The 27,933-nt window shown below is 40.2% G+C and overlaps 1 protein-coding gene across 1 annotated transcript; it reads right to left on the bottom strand.

Annotated features, from left to right (window-relative positions):
• Window positions 1-10: 10 nt before the first annotated feature.
• Window positions 11-27,870, bottom strand: commd8 (COMM domain containing 8). The gene is made up of 5 exons (XM_078398908.1): window positions 27,749-27,870; window positions 23,655-23,810; window positions 17,776-17,928; window positions 13,378-13,533; window positions 11-3,638 (listed from the first exon to the last, which is right to left on the bottom strand). Exons 1-5 carry the CDS (start codon window positions 27,791-27,793, stop codon window positions 3,618-3,620), a joined length of 531 nt encoding a protein of 176 aa, XP_078255034.1. The 5' UTR covers window positions 27,794-27,870; the 3' UTR covers window positions 11-3,617.
• Window positions 27,871-27,933: the final 63 nt, after the last annotated feature.

Genomic DNA, 27,933 nt, shown 5'->3' with positions numbered 1-27,933 from the left:
TTGTATATACTTCTATCAGGTCTCCCTTCAAACTCTTGATGCTCCAGAGAAAATAATATTTTATAGCCAGTAACCTCTAATCCAGCAGCATTCCGGTAAATCTCTTCTGCACTCATTCAAAAGCCGTCTCATCTTTCCTTGGTGGGGCAACCTAAATTGCACTTTTTGGGTATCAGAATCCAAACTAGCATGTCTCAATGGATCCCATGCATCTCAATCTTCTGGATCAGTCTACCATGAGGAACTCACTAAACATCTAATACCTTACTAAAACCGTCCTCAAAAAACTCAATCAAATTAGCAAGAGATAACCTGTGGCTGGGCAACTCATACCGATGTTGCTACAATTTTTTTCACTATTAGCAGTATGATTTAAAGCTTCTGTTGAAAAGATATGAAGATATTGTCCATTTTGCCATCACACTATTGGAAATAAGTTCCCAAAATCCCAAAATCTAATTATAAGATATTTAGCTTTGAATTTCAACTTCAAGTTAATCAATGCACTGTTTGAAAAACAAAATTTCCTAGGCACCTGGTCCCTATCGTAGAAAATGTAGCAGATAGATAAGGCTTTGAAATTATGCTTACGGTGTCAATGTTAAAAATGTGAACAAAATTTTAAAAATCACTTTCGTTTAAAATATTTATTGAACAGTATGTCAAATACTGGAAGCACAAACAAGATTTGCTGTGCATTGCATGTTGGGTTGATCTTTTAATTCCCACAGTCAGGATTTTTCAGAATGATATTCTTTGCATAGTCTAAGCACTTGCAAATGTTTTTTGACATAATTGGAAATGTCGGCATTGCCTTTACCTGGATGAATATTGATGTATCTTAAGTCAATTCTCAAAACATATTTCAAACTGGAACCAGTGAGAAAGAAAAAAAATAGATTATGGTATACAGGAGGCTCTGTTTGAAGGATAAAGAGAACCATGTTATGTTAAAAATATGCATTTTGTATTCTCTGCACAAAGTGAATAACTATTATATGTGCTGCACAAAGATAAGGTGGAGAAAGTCTCTTATGCAGAAGACTTCAAACTGAAAATGTAACTGAAATGTTTACTTTTTAATTCAAGCAAGAATTGTCAATGTTTATATTTGTATTGTTTAAATAAAAGTGCATGATTTTGAGCAAAGGAAGTGAAAGAGCAAAACTGCCCACCAGGATACTAAATACTAGCATGTAAAATTCCCCATATGCCTTTAGAAAGAGAAAATAAGATTTCAAATACCAACAAGCTCCAAACACCTTTTATTTAACTTTCTAAACCAATTACTTTTATTTCATTAATAAACCCTGACATGAATGTATGCTTTACCACAAGATCTAAGTTTATTGAAATGTTAGAATATTCACAAGAATCATGGTCTTGTATTGTAAACAGTTGCAAATTAAAGCAAGATTCCAATAATCCTCTTTTCTTACAAGATTTATCATCCACTTCACCAAGTGTACTGTCCGTTTGGCGTCCTCACTTATTTTATGTTCATATAAGATTTGAGAGCTATAATTTCTACTCGTGTAAGTTCATTAGTTTCTCATCTGAGAAGACACAGGGATTCTTGCAGGACAGCAATTGAAGATTAAGCATTAGCCCATTGATGATAGACATCAAAACCAGGCAACAGATTCAGTATCAGGGAGAGCAATAAAACAGGATTCATCAATTAAAAGGATCTTCTGAGCAAAATTATATAATTTGGTGTTTTCAATTATCAAAAAATCTTCCACATGTACTAGAGGATCTAGGGAGACAGAGGAACTGAAGGAAATTGGCATTAAGCGAGAAATAGTATTGGGTAGAGTGATGGGACTGAAAGCTGATAAATCCCCAGGGCCTGATGGTCTGCATCCCAGGGTACTCAAGGAGGTGGCTCTAGAAATGGTGGATGCATTGGTGATCATTTTCCAATGTTCAATAGATTCAGTATCAGTTCCCGTGGATTGGAGGGTAGCTAATGTTATCCCACTTTTCAAGAAAGGAGCGAGAGAAAATGGGGAATTATAGACCAGTTAGCCTGACATCGGCGGTGGGGAAGATGCTGGAGTCAATTATTAAAGAGATAATAATGGTGCAGTTGGATAGCAGTAAAAGGATTGGTCCAAGTCAGCATGGATTTATGAAGGGGAAATATTGCTTGACTAATCTTCTGGAACGTTTTGAGGATATGACAAGTAAAATGGATGAAGGAAAGCCAGTGGATGTTGTGTATCTAGACTTTCAGAAAGCCTTTGATAAGGTCCCACACAGGAGATTGGTGATCAAAATTAGAGCACATGGTATTGGGGGTAGGGTACCATTCCGTCTCTCCGGAGATGCTGCCTGACTCGCTGAGTTACTCCAGCATTTCATGAAGATTCTCATGTTTCCTTACATTGCACAAAGATTTGGGCGACCATGGTTTCTCAGACTGAGGGCATAAAGCATCCCTTCCAGTGACCTGTGAGTGGCAGTTGAATCTCTCTACAATTACAATGAACAAATTCTAATTAGCACTTAAGCCATTGCCTGGAATCACTTTCCACAGTCACCACAGCTGAATTTACCCAGCTGTGAAAGGCAAATCTTTTGGTACCCTGGACATCTGTAGAACAGTCTAAAGAGCAACAAAGCCTTAAATGAAGCACTAATGCTCCACCCTGAAAGTTTTGACTGTTAGTTCGAAGCGTTAGAAAATTAATCAAAAAGGTACAGAACTGACACAGTTTATTACATTTTAATTTATAATGTTATCAAAAATTCTTTAAATAATTAAAAGTTTGAATAAAACATTTTAAAACGCATCTTGCCTTTGGCTGTCTTCTTTGCAACCAGCAGGTTTGTTGGACTTTGTTTTAGATTTAATGTGCCACAGAACCCAAGAGCTTAACGGCTGCATGATCCCAGAAAGACGTAATTCTGGCACTGCATTTCAAGGAATCACCATTTACCAGGAAAATCCAAGTCATTATTTCAAAATTAGGCCGGAATATCTAAAGCAATTTGCAAACATGCATAACAAATTTAATGGATAGCTGAAAATGCATTGGTAAGAGGTCAAAAATCTTATAAAATGGAATATTGAATGAGTAAACAATATAGTCTTCCCCATTTTCTTTCCCATCTCATTCGATACTCAGTTGTGAAAATTGGGTCAAATTAAATGTTTGTGATAAAGCATTCAGGTCCTGAAAAAAATCCAGTATTTTCAGTTTCACATCAGACTAGATGTCAAATTCCTCTTCAGAACAATGAATGAAGAACACAATCACAGATTATTTTTGTTTCAGTAACAGTTTCTTCTTGTGTCTTTCATGAGTTAGGCAAAGAATATATAAACCAGCTAAAGCTCAGTCAGGAAATAAAGCACAAACTTTAGTTGCAAATATAGGTTTACTGTACATTACTATAATTGTGGCCAATTCGTGCAAAATACTAGCCATACTTAACTCTACTGAGTTTTCCAAAGTTAACAAGCACTTTAAAACAGGTTTTCATCAAGATATTGGGAGTTCTTCAGGCTTGATAACCTAACTTTTTACAGAATTTAATCTTCTTTCACTTCAGTATCAGTGCAAAGTTCAAGTAGATCTCAGTTTCCATTGATGCTAATGGCCAGGTCGTCACTTTATTTGTAGAACAACCTGTCAAGAGAGAATTTAGTAAATTTAAACTATTACCGAGTGTATATCAAGCAATTTCTAACTTACTGTAAACAGTGTGGAACAGTGGTGCAGCAGTAAGATTCCTACCTTGCTGCGCCAGAGACCCAGCTTCCATCCTATCTATGGTTGCTACCTGTACGGAGGTTGTACGTTCTCCCTGTAACTGCGTGGGTTTCCTCTGGGCGTTAAGTTTCCTCCCACACTTCAAAAACATACAGGTTTGTAGGTTAATGGGTTTCAGTAAAATTGTAAATGATCCCTGGTGTGTAAGATAGTGTTAGCGTATGGGATGATCGCTGGTCGACACGGACTCGGTGGGCCAAAAGGCCTGTTTCCGCACTGTTTCTCTAAAGTCTAAATCTCTATAGTCTAAAGTCAAACATATTAAGGAACCATTATAGCACCATCTGTTTAGGAAGCTAACCAAAATAACAGTCGTTCATGATGAGAAGGTTGTGTTATTTTTGGCCATATTCATTATTTTTTAATGTACCACAAAAGCTGATGAATAAACTTTTGAATCAATTACTGAAACATTTTAGTGAAGCTGACTGATGATACTGGAAATGGTTTGTGCCTGGTAACGCACAATCTCACCCTCAGCTATCTATATTTCACTTGGTACCTATTAAATGAGGGGATGTCAACTTACATTGTAAAATTGATTCCCATACTGGTTCGTGACAGGATTGAACTTGCTGGGACCCCAGGCAAAGTAATAAAAATCTGAAACCAATTCACCCTGGGTCAATGTCATACATCTCCTAAAGATCGTAAGTCAAAAATATTATCGTGCAATGTAAACTTTTAATATTTTCTGTTCTGGCAAACATTGAATGTTAATTCTGTTCAATTTTTGCAGGATAAATATTCGTATTCCCTTGCCAAATAGATCATTCTGTACCAAATTCATTTGAGATTGAAATTACAAGACCTCCACATTCCGTTTACCCAGTAGTTTTTCTATGATTTTTCTACACCATAAAAAACACTGCCGATATTAGATGCTTATTTCAAATGTACATTAATTCCACCGTAGAAAGGTTAAGAGCTTTTCCAAAAATTACATTAATTTGATTTGAAGTGTTTTCACTTGTGAGGTTACAGCAAATTTACAAACCTCTGCAGTAATAAAAGTATTGGACATTGAGGTATTTCACATAGATCACCATTTTGTGAAATTTCATGACAAACATTAAACGGAATTTCATGATCTTAACACATAAATTTGCTTTTTTTTCCCCATCGGAAATGTTTTCATTATTAATTTCTTGGAAATAAACCTCAAGTAAGTCCTTTTGAAATGAATGATCTATACAGGTTCTGACCTCTATGACAACCCGTTCAAGGTGTATAGTATAAATCATTCTACCCTTTATCTCCTCCTGTCTAATTTTTTTCTAGTGTTGAGAATTAAAGGAAGGTCAATAAAGACTCCAACATTTTATCTTATTCAAAATCTTACCGATTAAAACAACTGCTTTAGATACTACTGATTCAGACCTGAGAGGACAAGCAATTCACTCGACAGTTCTCTTTGCTAAATTGGATATTTCCCAGAATATATTCCAATTACATAATATAATCCCTGGTACAGGTGCACTACCGGTTTTTTGACAACTAGTGGTCCGGCACCTCCTTTAATCTGGACAAAATTACAAAATGCACTTGAAACCCCCACACCTGCTCCCCACCACTACCCCTCCCAGAAACATCATGCCGAGGCCAGATGAGGTGGCCGATCTCAACCTCATCGGAACTTAGAGTCATAGATTGATACAGTGTGGAAACAGGCCCTTCGGCCAAACTCGCCCACACCGGCCAATAATGTCCCAGCTACACTAGTCCCACTTGCCTGCGCTTGGTCCATAATCCTCCAAACCTGTCCTATCTGTGTACCTGTCCAACTGTTTCTTAAATGATGGGATAGTCCCAGCCTCAACTACCTCCTCTGGCAACTTGTTCCATACACCCACCACCCTCTGTGTGAAAAAGTTACCCCTTGGATTCCTATTAAATCATTTCCCGTTCACCTTGAACCTATGTCCTCTGGTTCTCGATTCCCCAACTCTGGGTAAAAGACTCTGTGCATCTACCCAATCCATTCCTCTCATGATTTTGTACACCTTTACAAGATCTCCCTTCATCCTTCTACGCTCCATGGAATAGAGACCCAGCCTATTCAGTCTCTCCCTATAGCTCACACCCTCTAGTCCTGGCAACATCTTCCATGCAGATTTGCGGGTCGAATTTGCCCCTGCAGTCAGGGCTCTGGAATTATGGCCTAGTCGGTGCCAGCAGCTCCATTCTTTGTGGGCCGGTATCTCGGACCCTCAGCTGCTAGGCGGACTGTTCCAGTACCCTAGGACTCCTCTGACAAGTTGTGACCCCCGTTGATCCAGCAAAACAGATAACCCAGAAAGGCTCTGGAACCAAGGGTGTCGGAAAATCAATGGGGGACCTGTACTGATAAATATTAAAACATAAAAAGTAATTGTTTAAAGAATCTTTAGTTATAGGATTCTAATCCTAATTTGTTAACAACCTTACACTTCTAGTAAAATTCCAATAATGCGTTATCCAGTTATTTAGATACAAGGATAGGGCTCTGCAGCTCTCTGACTCTATTCAGAGATGACGATGGTTCAACATCTGGCTCACCGAGTGCTGATTCCCACTTTCTCTCTGACAGACCAGAGCCCAGGTGGCATCTCACCAGCAACCCCGTCCCACACCAGGGCTTGGGTTCCCACGCTGCCATCCATCTCACTGGGTAATTCATTATGCAGTAATGGATACACTGGATACATAGTCAGTATCTGTGAAATTAGTAGAACTGCCTCCCATAGACAAAGCTTTGGTGTCATCAGAAAATTCATTCAATTTTATCAAAATATAGATGGCAATATATTCCAAACAAAGCAATGTGTTAAATGTCAACAGCAATCACAAGTTTCCAACTGAAATACTGATGAAACATAAAAGATTTATGCCTGAACATTAATTATGTCACAAAAGATTGTGCAATAGAAATGGAAATGTGTAATAGATAACTGAGTAACAAGGGAAATGTAATGGATTAGATTAATGCACCTTTATCTCCAACATTCAAGTTCAAATCTATTTGAGATTGATGGAATTAATACAAGTATTTTGCTGTAGCATTGATGGCAGAACTACTGATAATCACCATCATTACTCAATGAAGCTGACAGCTGTTCTTGCTTAGTTTAATATGGAAACTAAACCATTGCAGTCAACGATTCAACACACCCTCACCAGGCTGAGCTGTTTGTCATCTTCCCCAATAGAATCAATAGCTGAACTGATAAGAATTTAAGCTATTACAAATTCCTATTGGATACCTTACACTAAATGGAAAAGATTTTATTGACACGCCAAGCCATAATTACTACATAGTAAATGGTGACCCATGAAAACTAATTTCATCTGTGCATGCTCTAATTTCCTCATAAATATTTAAAAACATGGAATTTTACAATAATACTTTATTTTTAATATATTCATATTTCAAGATTTGTCTGTTTCAATCTTTATTTAGCAACATTTAAAAAATACAACAACCAGTTCTAAAACAATCACAATTCTTTTTTTTAAATGGCAGCTGTATAAATCCAAATGCATAATTTCAACAACCTGATATAGAAACAGATGTTGACCTTAAATCTGAACGGTGTGAGCTATTAAATACAAAATTTTACTTGTTGAAGGATAGATTTGTATTAAAACAGTAATGGCCTAAAGTTCATTGTAACCCAATAAAGTACTTTTTCCAGAAAATAAAAATAAACTACAGATGTACAAAATCCAAAATATATCGAAAAATGCTGGAAACATTTAGCAGATCAGGCAGCACTAGTGGAAAGAGGAACAGACAATGTTTGAGATTGAAGACCCTTCGTCAGTACAGGGAAAGAGAAAGGAAGTTTCTGACAGTACCTCCATGGATAATGTAAAGGATAATATAAAACATAACCCATAACATTTACTCTAGGTCTAATGTAGCAGAATATTGCTACATTAGACCAAGTCTTTGAAGGCAGGAGGGCACCACTATATAAAATTATATTTTAGGTTTTACTGACAAATAAGTTTTATTGAATAGATATACAGCAACTAAAAATGGCAGTGTTGTAACAGCACATTGGAACAAAATATTTCACAGCATTGGGACACAAGAAACTGCAGATACTGGAATCTTGAGCAAAAAACTAAGTGCCGGAAGTACTCCTTGGGTCATGCAGCATATGTGGAGGGTTTGGACAGATGACATTTTGAGTCGGGACCCTTCTGTGGAACATACCACATTTTGCAGCATATTTGCCATTTTCCCTAACTTGTGCACTTATTACGGCACAGTAAGGGCGACAGTGTAATCTTGGTAAACAAGGGTCTTTCTTTCTTTCGTATGTCAACTACAACAGTCAAAGGTGGCAATTGGTGCTTCAGAGTACCGTAGTTGACGCTTTGCTGCAGATTTTGCCCGTTCTGTAGAACTACCCAGGGTGGACGACGAGGACGTAAAGCTGCTCCCACCCCAGTAAACATGGGTGACAGTGTAATCTTGGTAAATATCAATAATTGACACTTAGAATTGAGAAAGAAAAGGGTAGAAGGATGAAATGGGATAAAACCCAAAGCAAGTAAATAAAAGGAAAGATTTTTGTTAAACTTAAACCTAATCTATTTCATTTAAAAAAATCTAAGAACAACTTACTGCTTGTAGACTCAAATTCTACCATTCAAAGTACAGCTGTAATGTAAGGGTCAAACAGACCATGTTAGCTAAAATGGAGTTGTCAGCTAAATTAGCAGCACAGCATTCCAAACCCTTCGAAAACAGGTTGATATTCTCGAAGATGTTCCCAAACAAGTGTGGGAATGTCTGGGTTTGCTAAGCAAAACGCCGCAATGGTTGGGTGGGCCACCGATGCCCCCTAGCGCAAGTAGTGCAGAAACGGGGTGCACAACAGGCTAAGTGTGGCACGGCCTGATTGGACAGGCTAATGATTGGCTCACAGGAGGGGGTATGGAACAGTCTTAATGGATGAGAAACGCCATAAAGGACCGTATTGAGCGACCTTCCGGAGGAGGAGAGAACCCCGGCCTTTGGACCGTGTCATGAAGGGTGCCAGGTGATCAGCAACAGTTCACTACCCGGGGGCACTCTTTACTGTATACTCGTGGTTTGCAAGTACATACGTGGATCAGTGAGTCTAAGAGCCTTATTTGGTAGTGCAATAAAATACTTTGTTGTACAAATTCTGTGCCTGAATCTGGTGATTTATCGAACATAACAATGTTCGAAAGACTCCAATTTCAAATTCTACCTTGAATCCATGATCACAATGAATGGCGGTGCTGGCTCAAAGGGCCGAATGGCCTCCTCCTGCACCTATTTTCTATGTTTTTTTTCTATAAAAGCTAATGCAGGATCAGTAACAATATTTAAGATGCAAATGAACAAGTATCTGATGAGCAAGCATATAACACATGCATATGGATTCAGTGTAGATTGACATGATGGTCAGCATAGACACGGTGGGACAAAGGGCCTGTTTCTATGCTGTACAACTCAATTACTCTAGTTAGGCAGAAACATTCTTCAAATAACTAAAGCAAACGCAAGTTGCAATCTATCCCCCTGAAGAAATGAATTGGCCAGTAACAAGCAAAGGCAGAAAATTTCTTCAAACACAAAGGAAATTTGATAGAGAGTTGCAATCTTCACAAGTTTGTCAAAGGAAAGGTTCAAATCATCAGACAACTTAGTGATTTGTAACGCACAACCTCTCTTGACCTCACCATAAATTACTGAACAGTTTATAAATGAATAACAATGTATGACGTAATATTACTTATTTAGGCTATAAAATTTGCCCAAGAAGCCTAACTTTAGTAAAGAATAACTCCTAATGCATATTTTTCCTCCAATCAACTACAAAAATAGAAGGTCAAACTACCACTTCAAGTTTCAAGGATTATAGCCACACTCATAACTTTTCAAAAGCTTTGAACAAACTCACTGATTAGAGCTGTGGGGTGTTAAAGCAACTTCAAAATAATGACCAGATGAGGCTGATGTATTCTCTCAGTATTCGATGGGTAAGTCCAAAAATGATTTATTTTTGTTAAACAGGTCTTCCAGTTAGCATCACAACTAAAGTCTCAATCTATGTCTGGAAGCTGTTGCTTTAGAACTCCTGTTCCCTGATAGAGATAACACAGCTAAACTTTAAAAATTGTTTTTAAATCTTGTCATTTTAACTTGGACTGTCAAACAAAAAGAGCTCAAACACTTCCCCATTCAAGATTTCAAGCAAAGCTATTGTACATCCCAGAGCGTGACTGATGTCCATGTTTTTGTAGATTAAAATGGCGGAAGGAAACATTTTCTTCAGTGCTTCATTTTAATGTTATCACATAAACCATGAGAATTGCTCAATGCAGTGTGCTTGTAAGAGAAGCTGAGAATGTATTGTTAAGGATACTTGCCATCGCAGCATAATGCTCCACCAGTCACAGTTTTCAAAAGCACGATTTACACCAAACTTCTCAGATTCCAACTAATGTTAAACATACATTTTTGCATCACTGTTATTATGTAACAAGATTTACAACAAACGTTACCAAGGCTTTGTCAACAGTAACTCCCAAATCATAATGATTCCTTCATTGATGCTACATCACAATCCTGGAACTCATTCCCTCACAGCACATTGGAAGTCCATCACTACATCAATTCACTGTCATCCCAAATACAGTTAGGGATGGAACATAACACTGTTGAGTTGGCAGAGAATTGAATCAGTTGAAAATTAGTTCTAGCCCGCTAAAGATTCACTTTTCAGGCTCCGTGCTTGGATTGTTAGGTTGCTCCCTGATGTCGTTTCATAGTCCTCAAAATATATTCTCTGTTCCATTGTTGCTTCCTGCAAGCCTGGCCTATTCCTCTACACCAAGCTGTGACTACGTGGAAGTTTCACAATGAGCTAAACTTCAGATAATGTTATTAATCAGAAATATTCAAAAATTCTTAACACTTTGTATAATCAATTTTGCAGGTATTTTGAACAAAACAAAATTTCATATAAAGTGTACCTGAAACCACCTTTCCGTTCAGACACATAGACTAGAGAAGTAGGCCATTCAGAGCTGCTCCTCTATTCAGTATTACAGCCAATCCTCTATCTCAATACCATGTTCACAATCCCTCCAACTACTTGTCTTTAGAAAACTGTCTACTTCCAAATATTCACTAACTTCATTTCCACAGCCTTCTATGGTATTGATGTCCACAACATCATCACCTTCCAAGAAATTTCTCTTCATCTCAGTCCCAAATGTCTGTAACTGCTCATTCTGGACAACTCAACCAGGAAAACATCTATCCATCTCCAATCTGTCCCATGCTGGCAGAAATGCATACATGTTAATGAGATCCCCTCTCATTCATCTAAACCATAATGAGTACAGGGCATATTGACCCAATATCTCTAATTATGACAATGTTGTCACTCCAAGAAACTTCACTGAACTGTCTCCATGGCAAGTATATTTTTTTCTTGGGTAAGAAGAACTCAACACGATACTAAACGTATGGCATCACCAAGATCCTGTATAATTGTAGTAAAACGTCCTTGCCACTATTCTCAAAACTGTTTGCACTGAAGGCCGTTGTACCATTTCAAACTTGCTGGGTCACCTGCAAATTTTGTTTTCAGTGATTAATGCACAAGGGCATCCAGAAGCCTTTGAATATTGACATTTCCCAATCAAATATACATGATACTCTGCTTTTCTGTTTTTCCTAAAGTGCTTAACTTATTTGCATATACTACAACCAACTTGTATTTACCCATTCACTCAACCTATCTAAAATTGCCTCTATGTGCAGGAAAGAACTGCAGATGCTGATTTAAATTGAAGATCGACACAAAATGCTGGAGTAACTTAGCAGGACAGGCAGCATCTCTGGACAGGAATGGATGATATTTCGGGTCAAGACCCTTCTTCAGACCCATCAGTCTGAGATACTGAGTTACTCCAGCATATTGTGTCTACCTTAAAATTGCCCCTATGTCTCCTTGTGTCATCCTCACAATGCCAGTCAGTTTCGTGCCATCCGCAAACACATTCAGAAAAATAAAACAACATAGAATAAAAATAAACCGGTTAGTTTCAAGGTATCAGTGGGTATCAGAGGATTATTGTGGAGCCCTCAATTTTTATCATTCCATAAGACTGACTTAGATGAAAATACAAAGTGCAATGTGTCCAATTTAATAATTCAATTTAAAGTATTTTTGTTGTTTAGATAAATGATGGACCCTGCTCTCTGATCCTGGTGGAAGTGGCGGCGCCTAACGGCTGCGGCTCGCTAGCAGTCTGTTCGTCTTTTTTCCTTTTTTTTTTGTTGTGTGTCGGTGTTGGGATGCGGTTTTTTGGGGGGTTTTTTGTGTATGTGTGGGGGTGGTGGTGTGGGTGGGGGGGTGGTGGTGTGGGTGGGGGGGTGGGGGAAACCTTTCTCTTTTAGGTCTCTTCCTCACGGCGCGGGGTGCGGCTCGGCCGCGGGGCCTTCCATCGCCCGGTGCGGCTCGGCCGCGGGGCCTTCCATCGCCCGGTGCGGCTCGGCCGCGGGACCTAACATCGCCCGGTGCGGCTCGGCCACTGGACTTAACAGTGCCCGGTGCGGCTCGGCCGCGGGGCCTAACATCGCCCGGCGCGGCGGCGGGACTTAACAGTGCCCGGTGCGGCTCGGCCGCGGGGCCTAACACCGCCCGGCGCGGCTCGGCCGCGGGACTTTTCATCGCTGGTGCGGCTTGGCCGCTGGACTTAACAGTGCCCGGTGCGGCTCGGCCGCGGGGTCTTCCATCGCCCGGTGCGGCTCGGCCGCGGGACCTAACATCGCCCGGCGCAGCTCGGCCGCAGGACTTAGCTGCGCACGGCTCGGCCGCGGGGCCTTCCATCGCCCGGCTCGGCCGCGAGACGTTTCAGCGCCCGGTGCGGCTCGGCCGCGGGGACTTCCATCCCCTTGCGGGGACTGTGCGGGTCGGTCGGGGACGAGCTGTCTGTCCGTGGGCGTGGGGAAGAGAGTGGAAGTTTTGTTGCCTCCATCACAGTGAGGGGGTGTTTGGAGTCACTGTGATGGACGTTTGTGTTGGGGTCATGTGTCTTGTGTTCTTTTTTTTTTTTTGTGTGTGACTGCTATGTAATTTCGTTCGGTACCTTGGTACGGAATGACAAATAAAGCTCTGTTGACTGTTGACTGTAATTTCTAAATGACTATGACAATAGACAATAGGTGCAGGAGTAGGCCATTCGGCCCTTCGAGCCAGTCAAGGTGTTCAAGACTGCTTGATCATTCTAGGGTTAGGCAATAAACAGGTTAGTTCATATGAATCTTCAGGAAACAATGGATGTTGATAAACAGCCAGTTTTGTTATTGTAGCACATTGTCATCGTGTCAAGTACCTGTAGACCTTGTCATCGGGCTCACATTTGTACGGTGGATTTAAGAAAATACTGTTTCCCGTTTTACAATGCAATCACATAAAATTGAGCACTGGGGATGAAATATTACATCTGTAAACCTTCAAAGTTCAACTGAAATTCTACATTCAGAAAATTAGTACACTGGGACCAATTACAAAAAAAGTCGGCAAAATACATGTGCACACAAATACTTTAAAACTACCTTATTTGCTGCCTCCAGGGAGTGAATTAGTGTTTGCAGCTCTTCTTTGTCCATCTCAATGGTGACAGGTTTTAATACTCCATTTTCCTTGACATTGAGGTCAAGGTTCAGCAGTGGTGTTTGAAGAAAAGCAATCTTATCACTTGAAAGAGGTAACTGTAATACAAACAAGTATTAAATTAAATATACATTTAGTATATTTCCGTTTGGTTGAATTCAATGGATAGAATATAGTTTGTACATTTTCGAAGTACTCAAAAGTATACAAGCTGATTTTAAATTCTGCATACATCATTCAGCATCTTATCAAAATGTGTTCAAAATGCTTCCGATACCACCTATGTATGGCTCAGTACGAGAGCTGCTTTAGTAAAATTGACTATTTAGGCAGAGATCCAGCAGTTTAAAGGCCAAACATTTTCTTGTGAAAATAGAACAAAGGAAGGAGGGCCTTTTAGATTATTCAGTTACAGAACTGTTGATTAATGGACTGTTAATGGAAAGTCCTTGTAATTGTTTTGTTGCTAAATAAACACAAAACTTCATTATTATGTTACATTAGATTAAAACTTTATACATCAATATACAAGTAGCAAAGTTGCTTCTGATTGTATTCAAATTCACTTAAGTCAATTGAAATGAGATAAATATTTGAACTGAAGTTATCTTCAGGAATATGTTCAAGTGATATTTTTTTTCAAATATGCACTTCAGCCCCAAGCAATTTATTTTTTGCAGACACAATAATAATTTACCATGCCTGTCCTGAAGATCAGTCAATTACGATTGCAATTATCAACCCTCTGGTGCACAGCTCACCAAGTTCTGAACTGAGGCAAATTGTTGCAAATTCAAAATAGAAAAAACATATTCTGTTACAAATATCCTGTGGGTGCGTTCAGCATATACAATCTAAGCAATGCAGCTGGCACCTTTCAATCTTTAACATGAATGTTCTCAGCTCCCATTATCTCATAATTAAAATCATATCCCCACTTTCAAATTTTAATCATGAACAAAGAACAGTACCGCACAAGAACACACCCTTCAGCCCACAATGTCTTGGATGCCAAGGCCAAATCATATCTGTCTGCACATAATCCATATCCCTCCATTCCCAACATATACACATACCTATCCACAAGTTTCTTAAATGCCACTATCGTATCTGCCCCAACCACCATCCCTCGCACTCACCACCCTCTGCATTAAAAAAAACTTGCCCCTCACATCTCCTTTAAACTTTCCCCTCTCATCTTAAAGCTATGCCCTCTAGTATTTGATTTTTCCATCCTGAGACAAAGGTTCTCACTGTCCACTATCACTATATCTCTCAGAATTTTATATACTTCTATCGTATAAATTTACATCCAGCAAACTTTTCATCATCCAAAAGGACACAAAGTGCAAGAGTAACTCAGTGGATCAGGCAGCATCTATGGAGAACATGGATAGGTGACATTTCAGGTCAGGACCCTTCTGACCTGCTGAGTTACTCCAGCATTTTGTGTTCTTTTGTGTAAACTAGAATCTGCAGTTCCTTGTTTCTACATTCTTCATCATCCATTTTGCCACGGTTGCACTATTGAGTTCATTCAGTTTTGTTAAAACATTCTTTGTTTTGTAAATTTCCACGATCATTTCATTGCCATCTAAACTGCCTGGTAATCTGAGATGATTAGTTTACTTTCAGTTCCTTTAAACCAGGGCTCGGCAACCTACGGCCCCCTGGTCAGATCCGGCCCGTAACCTGAAATCGCAGTCCCTAAGAGAAATATTATATCAACCCGGCCCGCAGGCGTATCTTTTTTTTCTGAGGTTAAACACAAAGAAATAGCCAAAACAAAAGAAATAAAAAAGAAACATTTAGAATACTAATATGTTTGATAATCAGTGGTGCTTTTTATTAGTTATTATTTGTTAGTTTTATTAGTTCAGATATTCCATAGCTCCCGTTTTCTGTATGTGATACAGCGGCTGACAACACTACAGCTCGTGTTGCATCAGCCGCTTAGAGTGGAGCGTTTCTCAATAATTCACTTAACCTGAGGCTGGCGTGTCTGTACGTTCTCCTCATCCATTGGTGCTCTTATATGCATGTGAATTCAAGTTGTGTGCAACCCCATTTGATGTAAAAGTAGACATTGTAGCAGAAATTTATCAAATGGAATTGATAGAAATGCAATGTGACAGCATATTGAGATCTAAATGTTATTCAGAAGATGTGTCTGTGCTTGACTATTATAAAAACTATATAAATTCAAGCAGAAATATCCTAGCCTGATGGACCACACTAAAAAAGATGGCATAATTGTTTGGTAGATCTTATTTGTGTGAGCAACTATTCTCAAAAATGAAACACACCAAGAATTTTTTGAAATCCAGATTAACTGATATCATATCATCATATCATATCATATATATACAGCCGGAAACAGGCCTTTTCGGCAGACCAAGTCCGTGCCGCCCAGCGATCCCCGTACATTAACACTATCCTACACCCACTAGGGACAATTTTTACATTTACCCAGCCAATTAACCTACATACCTGTACGTCTTTGGAGTGTGGGAGGAAACCGAAGATCTCGGAGAAAACCCACGCAGGTCACGGGGAGAACGTACAAACTCCTTACAGTGCAGCACCCGTAGTCAGGATCAAACCTGAGTCTCCGGCGCTGCATTCGCTGTAAAGCAGCAACTCTACCGCTACGCTACCGTGCCGCCCATTTAAATAGCTCATTTAAATAGTGTATTGCTGTTGGCATCAACAAATGTGAACCCCAATATTGATAATCTTTTAAACAGCAAAAAGCATTAAGTTTCTCAATGATTTATTAAATATTTAAATTAAAACAAACTATTCCCTTTTTATGTGGACTTTCCACTTTTCAATAATGAATGTTTACATTTTAAAGTTTCCTTGTATTTTTACAAATTAAAAAGGTTTTTAATAGAAATACATTATGAATTCAATACGTTTTAAATCACAAATGGTGAACCTTGGTTAAGGACAAATCGTTTTATAAGTTTTAGCCTTTTATTTTTAAATGCAGAATATAATAAGCTGTGTTTTAATAAAATAAGTATATTTTTGCTTTTTTATGTAAACTAGCCGGCCGGCTGCTTGTTCATTCATTCATGATCCGGGCCGCAGTAACAAAAAGGTTGCCCACCCTTACTTTAAACTGTTCCGAAAAAAGGATGGAAGATATTCAGGGTTAGCCTCGTCATAACTCCGAGACATTAATTTACAACCAGTGAGTTTATCAATAAGATTCAAGGCCGGGTTACTTGTCCTTGTGTCTCCCCTCTAACATTGCATCGCCACTCTGGCAAATTGGATCTTGAATTGGATTAGTGACAGGATACAGTGAGTTACAGTCAAGAGTTGTTTGTGCAATTGGTAGCCTGTGACTAATGGTGTACCACTGCATTTATATATATTTAGAATCTGGATGCAGATGAAGGACTTATGATGACCAAGTTTATAGCTGAGCATGGGGAGGGTAGCCTTCAGTTGCAGAAAATCATTTATTAGTTCATAAAATGGCCATAGAAAGGCCAGATCGAATTTAATCCTGAAAAGTCTAAGGACCAACAAGGCTAGGATATACAAAATGAATGGAAACGTTTCAGGAGTATTGAGGAACAGAAGAAGAACCTTGGTGTATAAGTCCAAGGATTCCAAAAGGCAAAAGCAAAGATGGATAAGTTGGTGAAGATGACATACAGGATACTTGCCTTCATCAACTGTATTATCAGCTGTAACATGAGGTCGTCTGCAGGTAGGACATGGCTGGAGTATTGTGTGTAGTTCTGCTCACCCCAGAAAAGGAAGGATGCGATTGCACTGGTGGGTTGCAGAGGATATTCGTCATGTCTTTCAGCAATGAGTGTGGAATGCCTGGGTTTGTTTACCAAGGCGGAGGGGAATTCTCATTGAGAATTCTAAAATTATGTGCAGCATAGAAATGGTAGATAGCAACAAAAAAAAACGTTTCCCCTTAGCATAAGTGCCTGCAAACAGGGGACACATTTTTAAGGTAAGAGATAGAAGATTCAGAGGGGATTTGATGAATATTTTCCCCTCACAAACGGGAAGTCGATATCTGGATTGCACCTTATGGTGTAAGGTGGAGGCATGTACTCTCACAACATTCAAGTGGTGTTTAGATGAGCATTGAAACCTCATACTATTGAGGTTTCACAGCAGTGGGGTCCAAAATGCAATTAATATAAGCATAACTAATACCTGGCAGACATGTTGGGCCAAATGACCTGATTGTATGCCATATGTAACCATAACATTATTGCAGCAATATTATTGGGAAGGAACCTTTGCTTTAAAAAAAATGATCATACAGTAACCCAATAGGCACAGCCCGTTTATTGCAATACCTTCAGCTGCCAATCAAAATCTTGTAGTTGAGCAGATGTCACACTATTGGTTTTCTCAATTAATGCCCATCTGAGCTCCTCCTTTCTCGCTTTTAAACAGCTAAGAATTGCTTCTTGATGGGCTGCACTTAGTCCATCCAGTAGCTGTTGAACCTTATATAAAAACACAAGTTATAAAACATGTTTTAATGACTGAACATAATATAAGTCATATGTCAGAACTGAAATTAATGGCCTAACGTTAAATTAAAACTTTAAAGCCTTAAAGCTAATATTCTAGTTAGCTGACAGTTCAATATTAGAAGAAACACAAGACTATGTCATGGCAGAAAGCCAATAGAAATGATTTCGAATTGTTTCAACATTGACCAGACAGAAACACCAAAGATGATAAGCATTCGTCCTCTGCTGGAAATGTACTTGGTTTTTATAGCTATACATTCCATCTTTCCAGTTAATGAATTGCCCAGGAAATTACTAACATTGATCTTCCATGTACTCAATCTATAACACTAAATAAAAACCTTAACATCTGATGTCTGCAGGAACAGTATTAATACTGTGCTCTCATTCAATAAGTGAGGTTTTTGACTTCAACATTCTTTATTCAGACATTTGATCAAAGGTTCAATCCATAATTTTACAAACATGGAGTCTTGGCATTTCAATTCTATAAAGATATTGAGGTTTATTCTTCTGTGGGATGTGTCTGACAAGCCCAGAATTCATGTCCCACCCTTATTGTTCTTGAGAAAGTGCTAAGCTCCGTGTTTGGAACATGCAGTGTTTTGGCACTACTACAGCAATACAAAAACACAAGGAAAGAGTAGATCACCTGGCTCCTCAAGCCTGTCTAGCAATTAAATATAATTATGGCTGATCTGCTCAACTCCTCTTTGGTGCCAGATTCACTTAGCCCTCAATTTCCTGATCTTCCAAATATTTATCTTCCTTCTCTTTAAATATCTCCAGTCTTCTAGCCTCCTCAGTAGATAAGGTAGAGGACTCCAGAGATTCATCATTCTCTGTGAGAGGCTGTTCCTACTCAACTCAGTTACAAAATAAAGCACTTCATTTAGAACCGTTCCTTCACTTGAGGCTCTAGCACTGATGGAAACATCTAAAAATATAACCTTATCCATTCCATTAGGATCTTATCTGCTTCAATATGATTACAATGCATTTCCCTAAATTACAAAGAATGGAGGTCTAAACATTTTAGTAATTCATGAAGGGACAACCCTCCCATCCCATAAGTCTGCCCAGTGCATCCCTCCTGAGTTACTGCTAATGCTGGTACATCCTTTCCTAAAAAGGTGACCAAAACTGTAGAGTGTTCTAGGTACAGCCTCACTTACACCTTGTACAAATGTAACATATTTTGCTATTTTTAAACTCCAAAACCCCTAGCAATAAAGGCCAAATACCAAATTCTTGAATACTTGCTGCACCTGCCACTATTATTTTGCGATTTGCATATAAAAAAGCCTAGACCCCTCTGTGTTCCTGTGATTTGCAGTACCTCTCATTTTGACAATCGCCTCTCTTTTGACTTCTGCCTAAATGCATGAACACGCTTCCACACATTAAAGTCCATTTGCTAAATCTTTGTCCAATTGATCCATAACCTGTTGCAGGGTCCAAATATTATCTTCACAGCATGTGCACCAACTTATTTTAGCTTCTTCAGCAAACTTGGATAACTTAACTCTGTCCCACCTACAAGTCCAATATAGATCATAAATAGGCCATGGACTGACATATGGGGCACTCTACTATTCACATCTTTCTATTCTGAAAACATGGGCTTATTCTGATTCTGTCTTCTATGGATTAACCAGTCTTCAATCCACGTTGACATACTTTTTCCAATACTCCGAGCTCTTATCTTGTGCACGCCTTTGGAGTGGCACTTTATTGAATGTCTTTTGAAATCCAAATGCACTACATCTGCTGATTCCACTATTGACCACAGGTGTTATGTCCTCAAAGAATTCCAATACCAGCAAATTTGTCAGACGTGATTCCCCTTTCACAAAGATGTTGTCTTGGTTGACTGTAGTAAGCTTTTTTATTGTTATTTTTTCCTTGTTCAATGACTCCAGCAGCTTTGCAACTGTCCTTCTTCCTAGTTTTATCGTTACCAGCATTTCCCCAACAGATGTTGCTTCCTTGCTCATCTAGACCAGCATCTTCCTGACTAGCATTAAGATAACCAGCCTATAGATTCCCACTTTTTATCTCCTTCCCTTCATGAGCCAGAGTGTCACATTAGCATTGTTCCAATCCCTGATAACTTCCCAAAACTCTGAGTTTTAAAAACCTTCAAACCAAAGTTTATAAGAATGATTTAAGGAATGAGTGGGTTAGCCTAAGATGACCATTTGACAGCATTGGGGCTTTACTCGCTGGAGTTTAGAAGGTTGAGGGGGGACCTCATTGAAGCTTACAGAATAATGAAAGGCATAGATAATAGTGGATGTGGAAAGGATGTTTCCACTGGTGGGAGAGTCTAGGACCAGAGGTCATAGCCTCAGAATTAAAGGGCGTCCTTTTAGAAAGGAGGTGAGGAGGAACTTCTTGAGTCAGAGGATAGTTAATCTGTGGAACTCATTGCCACCCAGGGCTGTGGAGGCCAAGTCTGTGGATATTTTTAAGGCAGAGGTAGACAAATTCTTGAATAGGATGGGGGCCAAGGGTTATGGGGAGAAGGCAGGAACATGGGGTTAAGAGGCAGAGATCAGCCATGATTGAATGGAGTAGACTCAATGGGCCGAATGGTCTAATTCTACGTCTATAACGTGAATGTTTCCACCATCTCAGCTGGTATTTCCTTTAAAATCCTTGGATGTTAGTCAACGTCCAGGCAACTTGTCTGCCTTCAGTTCTATTATTTTCTTCAATACTTTGTTCAGTATAATAGAATATTACAGGTTTTCCTCTCCTATTTCAAAATAGTCTATCATCCTTGAGTCTTTTTCTGTGAAGGCTATTGCAAAACATTGGTTTTAATTAACTGCCATTCCCTTGCATTCCCTGTTTAATTATCCAGTCTCACTCTCCAGGGCTCCCACATTTCCAGAGAAGCCATTGCTATTTGTTTTGATATTACTTGATAACTTATCTTCTTATCAACTTTCTCCCTACTTATTGCTTTTCTAGCCAACTGCTGCTGATTCCTCAAAAGTACCTCGTTCTTTGGTCTACCATATTATCTCATGCCACTTCATGTGTTCCAGCTTTTGATTTAGTATTTTCGTAGACTTCCTTTGTTAACCATGGATGGTTTCTCTTTTTCATCTAGCCCCACTTTTTGATTGGGATATATTTATACTGAACATTATAAAATAGTTGTGTAACAGTGCGGCACGGTAGCACAGTGGTAGAGTTGCTGCCTTACAGCACCAGAGACCCGGGTTAGATCCTGACTATGGGTGCTTGTCTGTACGGAGTTTGAATGTTCTCCCGTGACCTGCGTGGGTTTTCTCCAGGATCTCCTGTTTCGTCCCACACTTCTCAGACATACAGGTTTGTAGGTTAATTGGCTTGGTGTAATTATAAATTGTCCCTAGTGTGTAGGATAGTGCTAGTGTGTGGGGATCGCTGGTCAGTGCGGACACGGTGGGCCAAAAGGCCTGTTCCGCGCCGTGTCTCTAAATTAAACTAAACTAAATACAGACACGGAGACCAGGTGCAGTATTTGCTCTCGCTGGCAGTCTGTTTGTCCTTTGTCCTTTTTGTTTGTGTGTTGGTGGTGGGGTGTTTTGTTTTGGTTGTGTATGTGGGGGGGGGTGGGGGTGGGGGGGGTGGTGAGGGTGGGTGGGTGGTGTGGGTGGGGGAAATCTTTCTCTTTTTTTTTAGGTCTCTTCCGCGGGGCCTTCCATCGCCCGGTGCGGCGCGGCCGCGGGACACCATTCTGCTTTAGTTAAACATTTTGTTCAAGATGGCCGCGCCGTTGTGTTTGGCTGCCTGCCACTGTATGTTTCTTTTTTTTTTTTTTTCCTAATCAGATGTGCAGCACTTTGGTCAACGTGGGTTGTTTTTAAATGTGCTATACAAATAAAATTGACTTGACTTGACTTGACTTGACTATTCAACTACTGACCTTTCCTTTAGCTTATTTTCCCAGTCTATCTCGATAAGTCTTCCTTCATGCCTTTGCTTTTGCCTGGATCTAAGTTAAGGACACTGATTTTAAATCTGAGGAGTTCGCTCATAAAGTATATCGAGAATTCTACAATGTTGCAATCACTATTCCTTAGAGATTTCCTTTACAACAAAATCTCCTTTCAATCTTATTTAATTACTCTTCACAAAATCCAAAATGACTTGTTCCAGAGTACATATAAGAAAATAACTGCAGATGCTGGTACAAATCGATTTATTCACAAAATGCTGGAGTAACTCAGCAGGTCAGGCAGCATCAGAGTACATTGAGTAACATACTGCTCTCAGAAACGATCCCTGATGCAGTCCACAAATTCCTTTCCCAATACTTTTACCAGCAGGATTTGCCAATCAATACACAGATTGAAATCACCCATGGTAATTGCAGTTCCCTTCTTCCATGCTTTCGAGTTTCTCACCAACACATTAATCTCCCGTGAGGGCACACTTTGACTTAGAGAGTTTGTTTACTTTTGCCTGCTATGCCTTATTTCCACCCAATCCGATATCTATATCACCAATGCACCTCTTCTTTTTTGACTATTCATTTTTATAACTTTGAACAATCTGGAATATTGAGTTTTCAGTCAATGTCACTGCACCCTCGTGTCTGTAACAGCTGTTAAATTACAAATGGCGTATTCCCAATCAGCATATGTTCTCATGTGCCCACTGTCTTTCTCAAAAGTAGAAATCTCAAGTTTGAGAGACAAAGTCAAAGTTAGAAAGGGTAGCAGTGTGTCAAGTAGAAAGTACTTCATAACCCTTCTAACTTCTGCTTCGAGATGAAGGAAAGATTTTGTGTTGTCAGATGCTAAGTTAGCTGCCATTAAAAAGCCAACTTCCAACCCGATTGGATCTTTTTGATGTACTATTTGATCCATTTGGCTGAACAATTTAGTTCAAATTTAGAATCAATTTAGTCCAATTAGCTCCCAGTCAAAGTAATAATCCAATTTTCCCAGGATACTGATGTTGAGAGACTTGACTACAGAAGTATTTTAAAATATCAAGAACATGGTTAAGAGTGTCTTGTAAGCAATAGTCATAAACATTACTCACTACTTAGCCCAAGGCAGAATATTATTTGTATCTTGCTAATTGAAGGAATGGATTGTTTCATAACTTGAGGAATTGTGAATCTGTATACCACTCATGAACACGCTTAACATTTTCATTTCCAAGCTCTTGATTGAGGGATAATCCATAATTAAACTGCTGAAGCTAGGTTCCCACCCAGAGATGCTTTGGCAGTGATATTCTGAGAATAAGAGGCACTGACCTCCAAATCTATATACCTTGTATTGCTTAATTCCAGGCACTGGTGTCTAACAAGGAGACCAAAAATTTCTTTAAAAAAAAAGTAATTCTTACCTTCAGCCTCCAGTTCACAAATATAGAAAAAGGTGCAAGATTTTTTTTACAGTTTTTGTTTAAATAAACAGTATATTAACAACTCTTCCTCTCAACAATATATGCCTGTCAGTGTTTCCAGCAGACACATGTCTTAAAAATTATGTTCTTCGCCAACATAAGTAGAAAGCACAGAACCTGATTTACATGATGAGTGGCTAAATAACGATTCAATGGTATCACAGTGAAATAAGATTACTGATCAATCTTTATGTTGCATTTGACAGAAATATTAGCCATAAATTATTTTACATTTACCGCTGAGACTTCATTCATATTCAAAATGTTTTACCACCAACCTCTTCATTTGACAAATGTTTGCTGCGGGCATGTTTTATAAATGCTGTAGCCTCTTCCAGTACCTCCATCCATTCTACAAGACTCCAAACATTTCCATAATCCCGAAACCGTGGAAGTGCACGCCCACAAACACCATCAATTATTCTATGAATGAACTGCAGAAAAGCAAATACAAAATGTTAAATGCAAAAAGCACACAGTACCATATTCAAACAATTTATTGTATTACAAAAGAAATAGATGACAAGACATTTCCAGATCATTTCCAAAATGCATGACTCCACACTTTGCTATACTATATTCCATTTGCCACTCCTCTGCCCACTCTCCCAACCTGTCCAAGTCCTTCCGCAGCGTCCCTGCTTTCTCCACATTACCTACCCTTCCACCTATTTTCACATCATCTGCAAACTTGGCCAAAGCCTTCAATCCCCTCGTCCAAATCATTAATATACAATATATGTATTTAATGTATTTAAAGAGGACTCGTAACTTTCAACCAGGGCCCCCGCAATTTCCTCTCTGGTTTCTCACAATGTCCTCGGATATATCTGATCAGGTCCTCGAGATTTGTCCACCGTCATACATGAAAGTACCTTCAGCACTTCTTCAACCATAACACTGACTGCTCTCAAGACACTTCCATTGACTACCCCTAGTTCCTTCATCCTCCTGTTTTTCTCAGTAAATAGAGAGAAGAAATACACGTTGAGGACCTTGCCCACCTCCTGTGGCTTCATACAGAGTTGACAGCTTTGATTCCTGAGGGGTTCCACTCTCTCTCTAATTACCATTTTCCCCCTTATGTATTTATAACTTATAATCTTGGGATTGTCCTTAATGCTACTCACCAGAGCTATCACCTGGCCCTTTTTTGCCCTTCTGATTTCCTTTTTTACTTTGCTCCTTAATTCCCAAAACTCCTCCAGGGTTACACTTGATCCCAGCTGTCTATACCTGTCCCATGCTCCCTTCTTATTCTTAACCAATGCCTCACTTTCGCTCGTCAGCCAAGCTTCCTTACATTTGCCTGCTTTGCCTTTCACTCTAACAAGGGTGTGCATATCCTGAGCTCTTGCCAGCACACTTTAAAACAAATCCCATTTGGCTAATGTTCCTTTCCCCTCAAACAACCTGCTCCAATCAACTTGAGCAAGACGTTCTTCCATACCCTCATTGTTGGCCTTACCCACTGGCTCCTCCACAAACACTTCATTCACTTGCCCTTCACAATTTTTGTATCCTTGGTAGCCACCGGTAAGGTTTGGGATGCCTGGAGAATAGCTAATGTATCTTTTTTTAAGGCGGAAAGCAAAGATAAGCCAGTAAACCACAGGCCAGTGAGCTTTACATCAATCATGAGAATGTTATTGGAAGGGATTCTGTCAGATGGGATTTATTTGGAAATATTAGGGAAAGTTAGTATGACTCTGTGCATGGAACATTATGTCTCATGAATTTGATCAGGTTTTTTGATGAGATGACCTCGAGGATTGAAAATTCAATCAAAAGAGAAACATTTTAAAAGACCAACAACCAATTTTCCCTTCTGTTATAAAAGTTGCTTAAATGCCACAATTGACTGGCCTGCTCCATCACCTTTGCATTCATTTTACAATCACCGACCAATCTCTGTGTTTAAAAAAAACTTGCCTTGCACATCTCCTTTTAACTTTCCCCCTGACCTTAAAGCTATAAACTCTAGTATTTGCCCTTTCCACGCTGGGCAAGTTTTGATCGTGTACCCTACCTATGCCTCACTTATTATTCTATATACTTCCATCAGGTCTGTGATTAGATTCCCATCTAGTCCCACAAGAGAGATGGAAGCGCACCCATCTTACCAAAACTCAAGCAAGGTGTCAGCAGGATGCAGTGCACATGGAACTGTACCTCAGCACATCTAGCAACTGTACTATTGCATAAGCTAAGGAGGAAGAGGGGGTGGGGATGGTGAGCTCCAAACGAGCTGACAATACCTGCAGGATCTGTAACCTGGCATGCACACACGCACACTTGCACTCGTTGAAAGGCCGGTTGCGAGGTGCAAGTGTTATGTGGCCGAAATAGCTCAAAATTCGCCTTACATCTAATCCGGGCAGTATCCAGCACCCTCTCCAATGCCTCCATATCTTTCCTGTGATGTAGCGACCAGAACAGCACACGATACTCCAAATGCTGCCTAATTAAAGTTTTACAAAGCTACAACATGACTTCTACACTCAATGACCGATGAAGATAAGCATACCATAAGCCTTCTTTACCACTCTATCTGTTTGTGTTGCCACTTTCAAGGACTTATGGAGTTCAACGCCAAGTTCCTTCTATATATCAATGCTGTTAAAGGTCATTAACTGTAGACTTTCCCCTTACTCAATAATAAATGTGAGGTTATCCACTTATAAATGTGAGGTTATCCACTTTGGCGGCAAGAACAGGAAAGCAGAGTATTACCTGAATGGTGACCGATTGGGAGAAGGGGAGATGCAACGTGACCTGGGTGTCATGGTGCACCAGTCATTGAAAGCAAGCATGCAGGTGCAGCAGGCAGTGAAGAAAGTGAATGGTATGTTGGCATTCATAGCAAGAGGATTTGAGTTTAGGAGCAGGGAGGTTCTGCTGCAGTTGTACAGGGCCTTGGTGAGACCGCACCTGGAGTATTGTGTGCAGTTTTGGTCTCCTAACCTGAGGAAAGACGTTCTTGCCTTAGAGGGAGTACAGAGAAGGTTCACCAGATTGATCCCTGGGATGGCGGGACTTACATATGAGGAAAGACTGCATAGACTGGGCTTGTACTCGCTGGAATTTAGAAGACTGAGGGGGGATCTTATAGAACATATAAAATTCTTAAGGGGTTGGAGAGGCTAGATGCGGGAAGATTGTTCCCGATGTTGGGGGAGTCCAGAACCAGGGGTCACAGCTTAAGGATAAGGGGGAAGTCTTTTAGGACCGAGATGAGAAAACATTTCTTCACACAGAGAGTGGTGAGTCTGTGGAATTCTCTGCCACAGAAGGTAGTTGAGGCCAGTTCATTGGCTATATTTAAGAGGGAGTTAGATGTGGCCCTTTTTGCTAAAGGGATCAGGGGGTATGGAGAGAAGGCAGGTACAGGCTACTGAGCTGGATGATCAGCCATGATCATATTGAATGGCGGTGCAGGCTCGAAGGGCCGAATGGCCTACTCCTGCACCTATTTTCTATGTTTCTATGTTACTCTCAACCTCCCAAAAGTGTAACATTTCACACCTGCTCTGAGTAAATTCCATCTGCCATTTCTCTGTCCGTATCAGTACCTGTTCAATATACTGTATACTTTGACAGCCTTACTCGTTGCCCACAACTCAACCACACTTGGTGTCATCTGCAAACTTACTAACCAACCCATCTAAATAATATGTTCCTTTATACTAATTTGTTGCCTCCATCACAGTGAGGGGGTGTTTGGAGTCACTGTGATGGATGTTTGTGTTGGGGTCGTGTGTCCTGTGTTTTTTCTTTTTTGCTGTGTTTTGTGACTGCTGTAATTTCGTTCGGTATTTATACCGAATGACAATAAAGTTCTGTACTGTACTGTACTTTATTCATCCCACACCGGGGAAATTTACAAATTTTTATCCCACTATTTCTTTAAGAAATCACAACCAAAAGGCTTTCCCACACAATCCCTACGGACCACCATGAACATTTGAACAACTTATCGTTGGCAGTTTCGATTTAAAAGGGGTGACTTTTAATAACGAAGGTAGACACAAAGTGCTGGAGTAACTCAGCGGGACAGGCAGTATCTCTGGGGAGAAGGAGTGGGTGACGTTTCGGATGCAGACCCTTCCAACTCTAAGCAAACTGTTTAAAGGCCCTTTCATGCTGCCGGCCTGCAAAGAACTCCATAAAACTGTTGTAAGGTCAGAAAGAGGTGAAGGAAGGGCCAACAGACCGAGTGGGGGCAGCAGGCCGGGCCGTGCCCTGCGCTGCCGGGCCATTCACCGCTTCCTGCGCACATTGCGCCGCCCAGCAAGTCTCCAGCCGCGGCCTCGGGCACCAGGCTGCACCCAGTGCGAGCTGGTGGATCCGCGGCCGCCACTTGCTGACTTACCCGGGGACAGTCGTCGGGCGGCAGCTTCTCCAGCAGCCGCGCCATCTTCCGGGCCCGGAGCGCACGCGCGCGCGGCCACGCCGAACAATGCTCGTGCACGAGCGCGCGGCCACGCCGAACAATGCTCGTGCACGAGCGCGCGGCCACGCCGAACAATGCTCGTGCACGAGCGCGCGGCCACGCCG

This window comes from Rhinoraja longicauda, chromosome 1 (genome assembly GCF_053455715.1).
Source record: "Rhinoraja longicauda isolate Sanriku21f chromosome 1, sRhiLon1.1, whole genome shotgun sequence".
NCBI classification, from domain to species: Eukaryota; Metazoa; Chordata; class Chondrichthyes; order Rajiformes; family Arhynchobatidae; genus Rhinoraja; species Rhinoraja longicauda.
This window is presented reverse-complemented; position numbering and strand designations above follow the sequence as displayed.